Source organism: Camelina sativa, chromosome 19 (assembly GCF_000633955.1).
Source record: "Camelina sativa cultivar DH55 chromosome 19, Cs, whole genome shotgun sequence".
NCBI lineage: Eukaryota > Viridiplantae > Streptophyta > Magnoliopsida > Brassicales > Brassicaceae > Camelina > Camelina sativa.
In genome coordinates, this window is record NC_025703.1 from 18,845,484 (window position 1) to 18,859,643 (window position 14,160).

At 38.8% G+C, this 14,160-nt stretch overlaps 1 protein-coding gene and 1 pseudogene across 1 annotated transcript; one reads left to right on the forward strand and one right to left on the reverse strand.

The window, feature by feature from the left end:
* LOC104766670 (protein trichome birefringence-like 13) lies at positions 2,057–5,948 on the forward strand. Its single transcript, XM_010490594.2, has 6 exons — positions 2,057–2,996; positions 3,150–3,327; positions 3,686–3,826; positions 4,301–4,421; positions 4,677–4,811; positions 5,460–5,948. The coding sequence occupies exons 1-6, from the start codon at positions 2,594–2,596 to the stop codon at positions 5,718–5,720; spliced, it is 1,239 nt and encodes a 412-aa protein (XP_010488896.1). The 5' UTR covers positions 2,057–2,593; the 3' UTR covers positions 5,721–5,948.
* Positions 11,223–13,796, reverse strand: LOC109130863 (annotated as a pseudogene).

The window sequence follows — 14,160 nt, forward strand, 5'->3', positions numbered from 1 at the left end:
ATTCACCACCATGACTGTTGGAAACTTCCACCTTCTGGACTTTCCGCTTCTTTGCGGGAGGAGATTCAGACTCAACAACTGCTTTAGCTTTCTTTTTCTTTTTCTTCTTATCACTTTCCTTAACATCCCAAAAACTTTTAACAAACGTATCCATATGTATGTCTTCGATCAGGCGATCAATTGCTGGGTCGTCTTCTTGATCTAGCCATGTATGAAATAGCTTGCAGTCATTTTCCTTCATAACCATTTTACTCACACGCAGCTGTACCATAAGAGATTATGAAACCCATTAGTAAGTTTTAACTCAGCCATCAGTAAACCATTACTCAGCCATCTTATAACACAGATCAGCCATCAAAGAACCATAACTCAGCCATAAAAGAACCATAACTCAGCCATCACTAAACCATAACTCAGCCATCTTAGAACATAAATTAGCCATCAAAGAACCATAACTCAGCCATAAAAGAACCATAACTCAGCCATCACTAAACCATAACTCAGCCATCTTAGAACATAACTCAGCCATCTTATAACATAGATCAGCCATCAAAGAACCATAACTCATCCATAAAAGAACCATAACTCAGCCATCACTAAACCATAACTCAGCAATTACTATACTAAATAATATCTCAGTCATTACTAAACAATCACTCAACCACTAATAAACCATATCTCAGCCATCATTTAAACAATAACTCAGCCAGAACTATCAGTCTATCATAACACAATCAAAACCTTACCTCACCAAGCCCTTTGATCTCTTCAGCAATTACCGATTCCATCCTTGAACGTGTACTGTTTCTAGAATATCGAAGCAACGGTATGGCACCATCTTCAGCTATTGCATTCCCAAATCGATCTCCAAAGCATTTTATGGACTCATACGCCCAAGCCTGTAACACGGGTGTAAACCCACTAAGGGTGTACGTCTTTCTCGTAGGCCTCAACAATTTTATGCCATCAACAAGGGCTTCAAATGCTGACCAACCCCACGGATAAGTCTTCATTGCTTCATCATCAAAAACTCTTTTGGCACTTTCATATGGAATTCTAGAGTTATGATGCAAACCATAAAGTCCAATGGCTTGAAGAAGCAACAGCCCCAACCATTTACGGGGTTCAATGTTTAGCCATCGTCGGCACACTTTCAGTCTTTCCCTGAGTTCATTTAATGATGGACCTTCCCCACCAGGCACTTTCAAAAGTCTGAAGAACTCTTTGTGTTCCTCTTCAAGTTCAAACCGTTCTGTAGGCATTGTGTCTATGTTTAACCCCATCACATGAGCAAATTCATTCAACCCAAACCTGATAGGTTGACCACCGACAACAAACCAGTCTATGTTTAACCCCATCACATGAGCAAATTCTTTGTGCTTTAGTTAGTTTCCTTTGTGTCTAGTCAGTCACGTTTCTTAGCCTGTGGCTGTAGATATTGTGGTAGTGTATTGTAACTTATGATCTGAGAAGGTAATGTGTGATTTTCTATGTAATGTTCGACTAATAACTGAAATGATGTGTGCTCTTCTTTATCTCAATGGAAAAGACCTTGATGTGCTGCCAAAACGTGATATTTTGCTTTTAATGTTATAACAGGAAATGTACAGCAAGGTTTTCCAGATTTGTAAGGATCTTTTCCTATACAGGTTGTGAGACTTACTCAATTCACACTATCTGGCGAGAGCACAACTTAGAAGAGATGAGGAAGTCCCAAAGATCCAAACTATTCTCATCAAACAACTTAATTGCATCATCGGTCGTTGTGAACAAAAATCTCATCCGTCAAAGAATTGGGTGCAACTAATTAAAATTGAAATTAGTTGCTTGCCTCCATGGTTCGATAGTCGAATTTAAATCTTGGGGTTGTCTTTGGTTTATAAAAAACAGTTATATGTTATATTTAGAAAAAAGTTGCATATTATAATGTAAAGAGTATTTTGGCTGAAATAACCAAAAAAAACAAAATCTTTAATTCACTTCATAACCATACTAAACATAAAAATGTTAGATTTTGTGTATTTTATATAATAATCACAAAAATAACCTTCTTGTATATCAACCCTTACCTCTATGGCTCTATCCCACCTCTTCTTCCTCGGACAACAACACCTGCTCTCACCTCCCGCCATCATGTTTTCCGGCAACCGCTCCAGCCGATACATCTGACCACCACATTTTTCGGCAATCTCTCCGACCACCACGTTTTCTGGTCACCACCTCCTCCAACAATTGCTCCGGCTACCGTATCCACCACCTCTTCTAGTAACCGCTCTGATTACTACTTTCGGTCACCACCTTCTCCGGTCGCCGGCCATCACTATCCCCAATCACCATATCATCAACAATAAAATGGTAATTCTCTTTATCCGGCCCTCATCTTATTTTCCTAATTTTTTTATAATAATGTACTATATTCTCAATTAAATTTTGAATTTGGTTATTGGACAAAATGGTGCTAATGTAAAACAAAGTTTTTTTTGGTTAAATAAAACTTAAACCAAAATTTGGTTTAACCTCTCTCACTAATGCCCAAATCTCCTCCGCCATGGCTGAGAACTTCTGAGGAAAGATGAGCTAAAAGACCACAGCCATGGCTACGACTTCACCCAACAAACTCTCACTCTTCCCTCTACTCTCCCTTCTCTGTTTTATCTCCATTTTCTTCCTCCTCTCTCTTTCCCGTCGCGCTTCTCTCTCCTCTCCCAACACTCACCGCTCCGCCGCCGTCATCACCCCAAGATCCGACGACGCTTCCCGCACTGCTGTCTCCTCCACTTGCGACTTCTCCGACGGCTCATGGATCTACGATTCCAACTTCAGATCCGCTAGGTACGATAGTAGTTGTAAAGAGATCTTCAAAGGATGGAACTGCGTTCGGAACAACAAAACCAATGGCCTTGAGATCTCTAAGTGGCGTTGGAAGCCTAAGGACTGTGATCTTCCTTCGTTTGATCCACTCGAGTTTCTTGAGACTCATCGAAATACCAACATTGGTACGCTTTGTTCTCGAACCTGATCTTTTGTTGTTTGAAATTGGAGCAATCAGAAGCTACGGTTTCCAATTACTGTTGAACTTGTTAGATTTTACACTGACTATGCTGAGTTCTCTATACATCTTAAGATTTTTTTGTTTTTGAACAGTGCAGGATTTGTGGGTGATTCCTTGAATAGGAACATGTTTGTATCACTATTTTGTATGTTAAAGAGTGTGAAGGGTGAACTGAAGAAGTGGCGACCAGTGGGTGCAGATCGTGGATTCACATTTTTGCAGTATAATCTGACCATTGCGTATCATCGAACAAATCTCTTGGCACGTTATGGTAGGTAAGCTAAGTTCTTTTTGGTTGGTGTTCCTATATCTTTTGTTTGAGAAAATGATATTAGATGATATTGTAATGTATAATCTGAATTGTATTTTATGATTGTTTTACTCTGTTCTGCTTCCTCCAAAGATTCGTATTTGTATAGTAAAATTCAAAGGATCATATTCTTGTAGCTTCTCCGGCTTTTATATCGTGCTACTTGTTTTATCCTAACACAGTATTCTCCATCAGTAAGTCCTGATTTTTGCATGCTTATCTGTGCCTTTCTCAACTCTGTGGTGCGCACATTGTAGGAATACCATGGTTTTATATTGGTTTTCAAAACTGATCAGACATATTTTCTCTCGCTGTTGGTTCAGGTGGCCAGCTAATGCTAATGGTGGTGAGCTAGAATCACTTGGATTTAAAGAGGGGTATAGAATTGATGTTGATATTCCAGACAGCTCATGGGTAAAGGCTTCAAGCTTCCATGACATTCTCATTTTGAACACTGGGCACTGGTAATTTCTGTTTCTTGTCTGATATAAATGAAACTATTTTGAACTAGTTAAATACTTTATCATCTGATTTAGCCCAACACTAGATCGATGCCATATGACCATAGTCACTAAGTTTGTTTACTACTGGTTCATGTTTTCTGTATTTAGAGATATTAAGGCTCAAATATTGTAGAGGAAACTGGGAAATTCTCAAGTTTTAAACTACTTTCTGTTCCAGTTGATTCACTGCTCTCTAAGTTTAAACATACATATATATATGACTCTGTCACGATTCATGAAAAGGAACTCCTTCAACTTGCCAAAATATTTGCAGTATCTCTTTCTCGTCTTGATCACTGCATTTTATTTCACGAGTGAAAGTTAGTCTTGTTTTATCAGATAAATGATACCTTGGTTTGTCATCTTTCAGTTAAACAAAAATTTGTTATGTCAACTTGTGATGTTGATAACCTTTTGTTGTCCGTTTTATGTAAGGTGGTGGGCGCCATCAAAATTTGATCCTTCAAAATCTCCTATGCTTTTCTTTGAAGGCGGCCGGCCAATACTCCCACCTATAAATCCTTCTGCTGGCCTGGATAGGGTTCTAAACCATATGGTATGCTGTTCTGGATTTCTCTGTATTCCTGTGTTATTATTGTAAGGCAACTTGAGATACTGTCATTGACAACCCTACTAGATTATATGTTTACAAAAATGAACATGTGCGATGACATTTGTGGGCTAGTATTGTGTGACTTTGTAGCGTTTCGTGTTGAAGAATCAGTCTTTGAGCCAGCACCCAACTGTACGATATCATAAACTAGTGGTAGTGAAATTGTGATCCTCATACGACGTTCTGCCATTGTAATAGGTAAATTTTGTGGAGAAAACAAAGCGACCTGGAGGAATCATATTCTTCCGGACACAATCACCTAGGCACTTTGAAGGAGGTGACTGGGACCAAGGTGGTACTTGTCAACGACTGCAACCTTTGTCACCTGGAAAAGTAAGTCAGTTTCTGTCAATTTAGTGGCTGAACTAATAGTTAATTATGTTATAAATGACATACTCATACCGAGTCACTCATGAAAGCTACATGAAATCATTAGTTTGGTCTGGCCAGTATGGGTACTTCCAAGTTCGAACCAGTGATCACATGAGATAATGGGACTTGTAATAGGCAATAGGCAGGGTAATAAAAGAACATGATAGCTAGATAACAGGTAGAGGAGCTGAGAGATTTGAAATTGTTAGGAGACGCTTATAACAATGATCACATGAGATAATGGGACTTGTAATAGGCAATAGGCAGGGTAATAAAAGAACATGATAGCTAGATAACAGGTAGAGGAGCTGAGAGATTTGAAATTGTTAGGAGACGCTTATAACAATGATCACATGAGATAATGGGACTTGTAATAGGCAATAGGCAGGGTAATAAAAGAACATGATAGCTAGATAACAGGTAGAGGAGCTGAGAGATTTGAAATTGTTAGGAGACGCTTATAACAATGATCACATGAGATAATGGGACTTGTAATAGGCAATAGGCAGGGTAATAAAAGAACATGATAGCTAGATAACAGGTAGAGGAGCTGAGAGATTTGAAATTGTTAGGAGACGCTTATAATCTGTCTTCATATATTAATGGTAGGTTGAAGAATTGTTCTCGGTGAGAAACAACGGGACAAATGTAGAGGTTCGTCTGGTGAATCAACACCTCCATAACTCCCTTGAGAGTAGAAGCAGCTTCCACGTTTTGGACATAACTCGAATGAGTGAGTACAGAGCCGATGCTCATCCGGCAGCAGCTGGTGGTAAGAATCACGATGATTGCATGCATTGGTGCCTTCCGGGCATCACCGACACTTGGAATGATTTATTCGTCGCAACTCTCCATGGGATCAAAGCTTAGTAATCAAAATAACATGCTTTGATTTGTTGGGTCTAGCGTCATTGTCATACTCATGTAAATTTTGATGTTGTCTTCTGCATTTTTTTTTGTATTTTTTTGGCCTACAGTTAACAAAAAATTTATGGGCTCAAAAAAGTTTCTTAGGTTTGTAATAAACATGATCATATCATGTTGCATCTCACTGTTACAGAGAAATTGCAACTCAATTAGAAATCCAAATCACAAGCACCAAATTGAATCGAGAATTCAAATCTCATGTGATAGAGCTTAGAAGTAGAAACAGCTCTAACAACAATGAAATAACAAACCCTAAGAATTACAAAGAGAATTGAGGAAGAAGATGATTACACTTTCAATATTTTTCTGGTTAGTTCTTTAGAACGATGTCTTCTCCGTTTAATAGTTACAAAGACCTGTAACAACCTGATCTCATTCGTCCGTGTGTGTGACTTCAACTTCTAATCTTCTTCGTCCACGTGTACTTCTCATCAATCCCACATACTTCTTTTCCTGTATCACTCACCGTAACCCGGAAAAACAATGACTACTCACGCAACTCCTCCCAAACACCCGGTGGCCATCGAAGACCCTGAGAGACAGAACCAAAAACATTTGGTTGCATCTAAGCGTAAGCAAGATTTGATCTGAACGATCCGATTATTCTCCGAAACCAAGTGAAGAGCCTTACAACCTTGCTTCATAAGTTCATATCGACACCCTTTCAGATTGAGCTGCCACTAATCAAATATTGAATGTAAGTTTTTATATAATTAAATTTTAACATATGCCAATTTTCAAAAATATAAAAGAAATTAAATCACTTCCTCAATTTTTTTTTTTTAATATGTGAAAAGCTTGAGAAAAAATAATTGTAAATTGAAATCATGCCATCATTAGTGACATGATCACTAACAACATAGTTAGCTTTCAATCCATTGGACATTCGGTTAGCAACCGCCTCTTTCTCGGTGCTAAGAATCAGTGTTACAAAACCGGTGAAGCCCTAATAGTGAGTGGCCAGAGAGCTTTGTTATGGCTATTGGGCCCAACAAACCCAACAAAATAATTTCTGTTAAAGATAAAGATTGTCCAACTGTTGTGTTCTTGGTTGATGGGCCGATGTGTTGTCCCCTTGATGTTGGGAGTGTTCAAATTAAAAAGATCATCTTGCTGCTGTTTATTCGTATATCGAAATAAACGTGATCACCTTAATCAGTTCCTTCTTAGTGAAGTGTTTACATCTAAGGACAATTTTACTAAAAACATTGTTAATACGGCAGGGTTTTTTCCTCCCTCTGGAACTAATTTATGAGAATTACTCTCCAGGCTTTATGTTCTTATCTGAGACTAAGAATGATAAGACTTTTCTGTAATCATTGCAAGTTGATTTAGGATTCGACAATCTCCAAACTGTTGAGCCTGACGGCAAAAGTGGAGGTTTAGCTCTATTCTATTCAAAAGACTATCCAGTTAAGTTTTTGTTGGTAGATGATCGATTGATCGACATTGAAACCATCATTAATGGAAACCGAGTTTTTATGACTTTTATCTATGGTGATCCGGTCCCTGCAAACCGTGAATATGTGTGGGAAAGATTAATGCGCATCGGAGTGATTCGATCCGAAGCCTGGTTTATTATTGGTGATTTCAACGAAATCAGAGGAAATCACGAGAAAAGAGGAGGAAAAAAGGTCATAATCCTCTTTTCTACCTTTCCGTGCTATGATTGATTCATGTGGATTAATTGAATTCCCTTTCCAAGGAAATAAATTTTCATGGATTGGTCAACGGTCAAATGGTAAGATTCGGTGTCGCTTGGATCTAGTCATGGGAAACGAAGAGTGGCACAATATTTTTTCCCACACTAATGTGGAGTATTTGAAGATGTGGGGCTCGGACCATCGTCCCCTCCTTGCATCAATACTAACTCGTCCAAAAAAGTTTTTGAGGAGGTTTATGTTTGACAAGAGATGGATTGATAAACCAGGCCTTAAAGAGGATGTGGTTAATGGATGGGGAAGTGACGACATTTCTGTCAAACGTTCCATCATGAAAAAAATCCAAAATTGCAAACGAGCTATCTCCATTTGGAAGAAAACCAATCAAACAAATTCAGAAAAGCTGATTAAGGATCTCCAAGAGAATATTGATGAGACCTACGAAGACGATCAAGCATCTACAGAAACTCTTTTAAATCTAAAATGGAGGCTATGCGAAGCTTATAGAGAAGAGGAAGCCTATTGGCATCAAAAAAGTAGAGAACTTTGGCTTGCAGATGGAGATAAAAATACAAAATTCTTCCACGCTTCCACAAAACAAAGGAGAGCCAGAAATAAGATTACAGGCATCATTAATCAGCTAGGAGTATGGGTTGATACAGAAGAAGGAATAGAAAAAGTAGCGGTGGAGTATTTTAGCAATCTCTTCTCATCCTCGAATGCGAGTGACACTACGTTGGCCATTAAGGATGTACCTACTTTTGTTACGCCAGTTATGAACGAATATCTCACAATAGATATTTCAGAAGAGGAAGTCAAACGAGCTATGTTCTCCCTGAATCCGGGAAAAGCACCAGGACTGGACGGGATGACTGCTTTGTTCTTCCAAAAAATATGGGACACCATAAAAAGCGATCTCACAAAGATGGTGAAGAATTTCTTTAGTTCCAAAATTTTTGATGGCAAGCTAAATGAAATAAATATATGTTTAATCCCGAAAGGAGAGCGCCCCCGAGAAATGTCAAGATTTCGCCCTATTAGTCTATGTAATGTGAGCTATAAGTTGATCACAAAAATCTTGAGCTTACGTCTCAAGAGCTTCTTGCCGGAACTCATATCCGAGACACAATCTGCCTTTGAGGCAGGGAGATTAATCACAGATAATATCCTCATCGCTCAGGAAAACTTCCATGCCCTCCGTTCCAACCAGGCCAACCGCAAGAAATTTATGGCAATTAAGACGTACATGAGTAAAGCTTATGATAGGGTCAAATGAAACTTCCTAAGAGCTTTAGTGGAAAAAATGGGATTCGATCAAAAATGGGTGGGTTGGATAATGCAATGCATTACGTCTGTCTCCTACCGAATCTTGATCAATGGGGATCCCAAGGGACGGATTCGGCCAACACGTGGGATTCGACAAGGGGATCCAATCTCCCCGTATCCTTTTATACTGTGTACGGAGGCCCTAATCGCTCAGATTAGGAACGCAGAAAAAGAAGGGAAGATCCAGGGATTACGTATTTCGAATGCAAGCCCAAGGGTTTCTCATCTACTTTTTGCGGACGACAGTTTCTTCTTTTGCAGAGCCGATCCTAAGCAATGCAAGGAAATTATCGATATAATCCACTTTCATGGGGCGGCATTCGGACAAGAAATTAACTTCTCCAAATCGTCCATGATGTTTGGAACCGAGCTCCCTTCCCATTTATGACAAGAGATCAAATCTATAGTTGGGATATCACAAGAAGGAGACATGGGTACATACCTGGGTTTACCTGAAAAGATCCATGGATCAAAGGCACAAGTCTTTGCATTCGTGAGAGATAAACTTCATAAGAAGGGCAACCTATGGACCTCAAAAGCCTTGTCCAAGGGAGGCAATGAAGTAATTAGTGGCGCAAGCAATTTCGACATATGTAATGTTGTGCTTTCTCTTACCAAAAGCTATATGTTGAAAATTAAGTAGTGCGATAGCCAATTTCTGGTGGAGCAACAAAGCAGATGGTAAATGATTGCACTGGATCTCATGGGATCAAATGTGCACTCAGCTTTCGGAGGGCGGGCTAGGATTCCGAACACTAGAAGAATTTAATCTTGCACTTTTGGAAAAGCAGCTGTAGAGGTTGTTGAGATATACAAATTCCCTACTTAGCCATGTTCTCAAAGGGAGATACTTTCGTTATTGTAGCCCTTGAGAGATACAAGTATCAAATCGCCCTTCATATGGCTGGAGGAGCATGTTGGCGGCAAAACATGTTCTCTCATATGGAATCCGTAAGACCATATGCTCGGGTTTCAACACCTGCATCTGGATTGAACCATGGATCTCGGATACACCAACGCGGTCGCCATAAGGATTAACCAATGAGAGAAACCCCTTGATTTGTGTTAATACCTTGATTGATTTCAATACAAAAAAATGGAAGCTGGAGCGTCTTTGGGAACTTTTTCTCCCGGAATAAATTACCCTAATTTTGGGAATCAAGCCGAGCTTAAATGCCTCGAGGGATGGATATTCTTGGACCCTGACAAAGTCTGGAAATTACACCGTTAAGTCTGGATACGAAGCCGCGAGAGCTATCTATCGCCCTGTTTGCGATCTCCCTTCTCAGAGGCCCAGTGTTACGACACTCAAGGCGCAAGCATGGAAGTTAAAAACATCACGAAAGCTGAAGCATTTCATCTGGCAATGTGTGACTGGGTGTGCGGCAACATGCCAACGCCTACATTATCGCCAAATTGGTAGAGATAAGGATTATCCTAGATATGGAGCAGAAGAGGAAACTATAAATCATATGCTATTTGAATGCCCACCAGCACGCCAAGTGTGGGCTTTATCGACAATTTATTTCCATCCTATTGTGTTCCCTTCATCTTCCCTATATAGTAACCTCGATTATCTATATGGTCGTGGCAGAGATTTTGGCGCGCTCGATCATAATTTGAGAATGTTCCTTTAAGTGATGTGGTACATGTGGAAGGCAAGAAACAAGAAAGTTTTTGAAAAAATATCTCTGAGTCTCCACAAGATACTTTGGAGAAAGCCACCCAAGAAGAAGAAGTCTGGAGAAGAGCAAACAATAGAGATATACCACCATGGTTGGTAGAAGCATGCATACCTTCGACCCCAATCCCACAAGAATCCCTTGTATGTTTTATCGATGGATCTTGGCATACAGAGGTTAATAGGAGTGACCACGGTTGGATTGCGTCTATCGTTGATAGAATCCTGCACATGGTGCTAAAAGGATCGCGCAGAAGCCTATCCCCTTTACATGCAGAGTTAGACACCGTTGTTTGGGCTATGGAGTGCTTACTAACTTGGACGTGGATAGCGCTCTTTTTGCTACAGATTGCTCAGACCTCCTAACGATAACGTCTAATATCGAAGATTGGCCGACCTTTTCATCAGAATTGAAGGACTTCATTCATTTCAGAGATAGATTTGCTAGTTTTAGTATTAGTTTTATTCCTCGAGAGGATAATATCCGTGCTGATAATAAAATTTGCAACAGCACGAGGTTACTGTTTTTCCTATGTAAGTCCGTCGGTACCTAATTGGCTCTCTCTCGAAGAGAGTCATCTTCCGACAACTTAATATATAGGGTTTGTTTGTCAAAAAAAAAAAAAAAAAATCCATTGGACTTTCTCCAAAATTTGACCAACCAGCATAAAATTGAAACCCTTAGCCCACTAGAAATAATCCAATGTCAGTTCTAATTCATCAATTATAATCCAAAACTAGCAAAAACCAAAACTAAAATACCAAACCCTTATCCTTTTAAGGCCGGTCCAATGCAGAAGAAGATGTGGAAGGATCGACCATTTGACCAGCAAACAAAAAAGTTTCGGTTTTGTCTTCCTAAATCAAAAAGAGAAATGGATGATCCGCCACAAAAAATATCTTCTACGGCTCCATACAGCTGTCGGTAACACTCAAAACTGGACCAGTAGCAGCCGCAACTTCAGTACCTTCTTCATCGATCTCAGTCAAAGCTTTATGGTATAATGACACATCATGCTCAAACTGACCAAAAAAACTTGAAGCTTCAAAACCGAATTCGATCTTAAACTTTGGAATTCTGAAATCACCTACTTCAACTCTGTATTTCGGAATATGACCTCTCCAAGAATCCAGCAGTAGATGTCATTCTATCCAAAAGATTATCCAATTCACCTTTCTTGTTAGGGAGATAGATATACATTGAAAACTTGCGGTTGGTATCATTATAGCCTTGTCGGTACGGAAGCCTGGGGACCTTGAAATCATCATAAGCCTCTATGAATTGGTCTGAAAACGCATATCGCATGTGTGTGACTAAACCTATGCTTATGTTAATTAACGAATGAAAAAGTACGGTAAAGCATAAAGTAGACAAGACACAAGCTTTGTTAACGAAGTTCGGATAACCTACATCCCGGGGACCTAGTCCAGAATTCATTCACTAGAAAAGGCTGCAACCTACAATTGCTATATAGCACCCACCACTCTTTCATAGAATTACAATGAAAGAAGACTACCACTAATTGTCTTTTCTGACTAGTGTAGTTCTTCAACAAAACCATCAAAAGATCTATTTATCTTGTTGATGGGGCGATACCACACATCTTGTGTGCATCTCTCAAAACTACCTTGAAGCGCGCAAGTCTTCATGAAGCGCCTTCTCGGTATTTATATCAATTGCTCAACACATAGGGTTAACAACTTTCCTATTATACAACAAATAGGAATTGGAAGATTAACAATTGTACAACCCCTAGGATTGACAATTTTCCTATTATACAACAAATAGGAATTTCCTATTATACAACAAATATGAAAGTTTCTCTCCATGATCCCATCTTGAATCTTCCATTCAAGATGTTCATCCAGCTCAACAACCGCCACTTGGCTTGTCCAAGTCGGACTTAAGCTTATGTACTCAAACTCTTCAATTTCAGCTTCTTGTACTACTTCCTGTATTAACGTCGGACTAGTACAAGAACTGCTTCAGATGTTTCATACCATCTCTGTTGTATCTGACCCTCTTGGCTTGCCCAAGTTGTCCCCAAACTTCTGTATTTCAACTCTTCAAAGTAGTCACACAGTTCGGTTTCCTGTATAACTTCATGTACTACCTCCTGTACTACTTTGGAACTTTGCAAATGTTCTTACCACAACTTTGTCAAGTAGTACATCAACAACTTTGTTAGTTCTGCTCATTTTCTTCACACATCTATGAGACATCTGTGATGATTCTATCATGTTATCTCATATATCACAATAGTTATATGACATCCTGGTGTAGTAGCAATCCCATGACATGTTTCAAACAGCTTATAAAACTCAGTCAACACATACACCTTCATGGTCCCTATGACTTCTCGTAAAAGGCAGAGACTGATTTGCCATTGAGACATTGAAATGGTTTGTCTCTTGTCATTGACTTATCGATGTCCTTTTTTCTAAGCCCCCCCTTGAAGTACAATGCGTTTCCATAAATCCAATTAGTTAGGTTTGTAACGGATCTAGGAGGAAGAGGGTCTTTGATGATATCACTAATGTGACGTGAAGCCCACGTATGTACCTCCATACGTACTTCTTCAGCCTTCAAAACAACAACAAAAAAACAATAATTAATCACAAAACAACAACCTAAAAGAACCAAAGATCACATAGTAAAAATTGTAATAGATCACATAAATCTTGACCTAATCTGATCAATCAAACTAAAAACTGAAAAGAGTTAACTCAGAAACTAACCTTGTTTCGGTAAACAACTTGAGCAAAACTAGCCTTGAAGAAGTTCTGGAAGAGATCTTCCCAGTCGGGGTTACACGAAAGTGATTGCTCCATCCACACTCTACTAACCGCCGCGATTTTATGCCCGCCTCTTTCACTTCCGTCTACGAGGATGACGGAATGAGCGGTTTGATTACATGTATGATTTCTCTAATAAAAGCTCATTCGTATTTTCAGAAAAGAAATGGTTAAGATATTAAATTATTCTCGTACGATCGATTGTGTATACCCCATTCCAAGTCAAGTTAGGTGAGTAAGAGTTTATGGTTAGAAAGGCTGTTGGTTGAATGATACTATGGTGAGATATACAACTTATGGGCTTAATTGTTTGAGAACGGGAGTAAGAAATAGAAAAGTATCTTACCCTCTATTGGATAGTGATCACTAACGATACTCTCTTCTGTATTATATAAACGTAACGCACGACTTTTATTAATTTAAAATTTGGTTTTTTACAATACAACTAACAGCTCTTTTATCGACGTGAAACCACATGACGAAACAATAGGAAATGTAGGATTCGTAACTCTTTACTTATGACTCTTGACATAAAATTACCATTGGATAAGTCATGACCTTCAATCACACAGTTTAACTTAACATATATATATACTTAATTATTGAATGATGACCAAACTCAATTATCACTAACAAGATCGTGGATTAATCAAAAGTTCTTGAAACATTGTGCCTATGTGTTCTTCAAATCGCAGGTTGCCAGGTTCGTAATGGCGATGCAACACAAATCTGTTGGATCATTTCATTTTCCATTTTCACTATACATAGATAACTTTATATTAAATTTTGTTGAGAAACAAATTTAACATTTAAAAAAAAACTATTTGAAATGTTTGCCTATAAATAAGTTTTTAAAAAAAAAAACATTTTTCTAAGGTTTGAAACTTAATTAAAAAAATAAAAATAAAATTCTTACTGG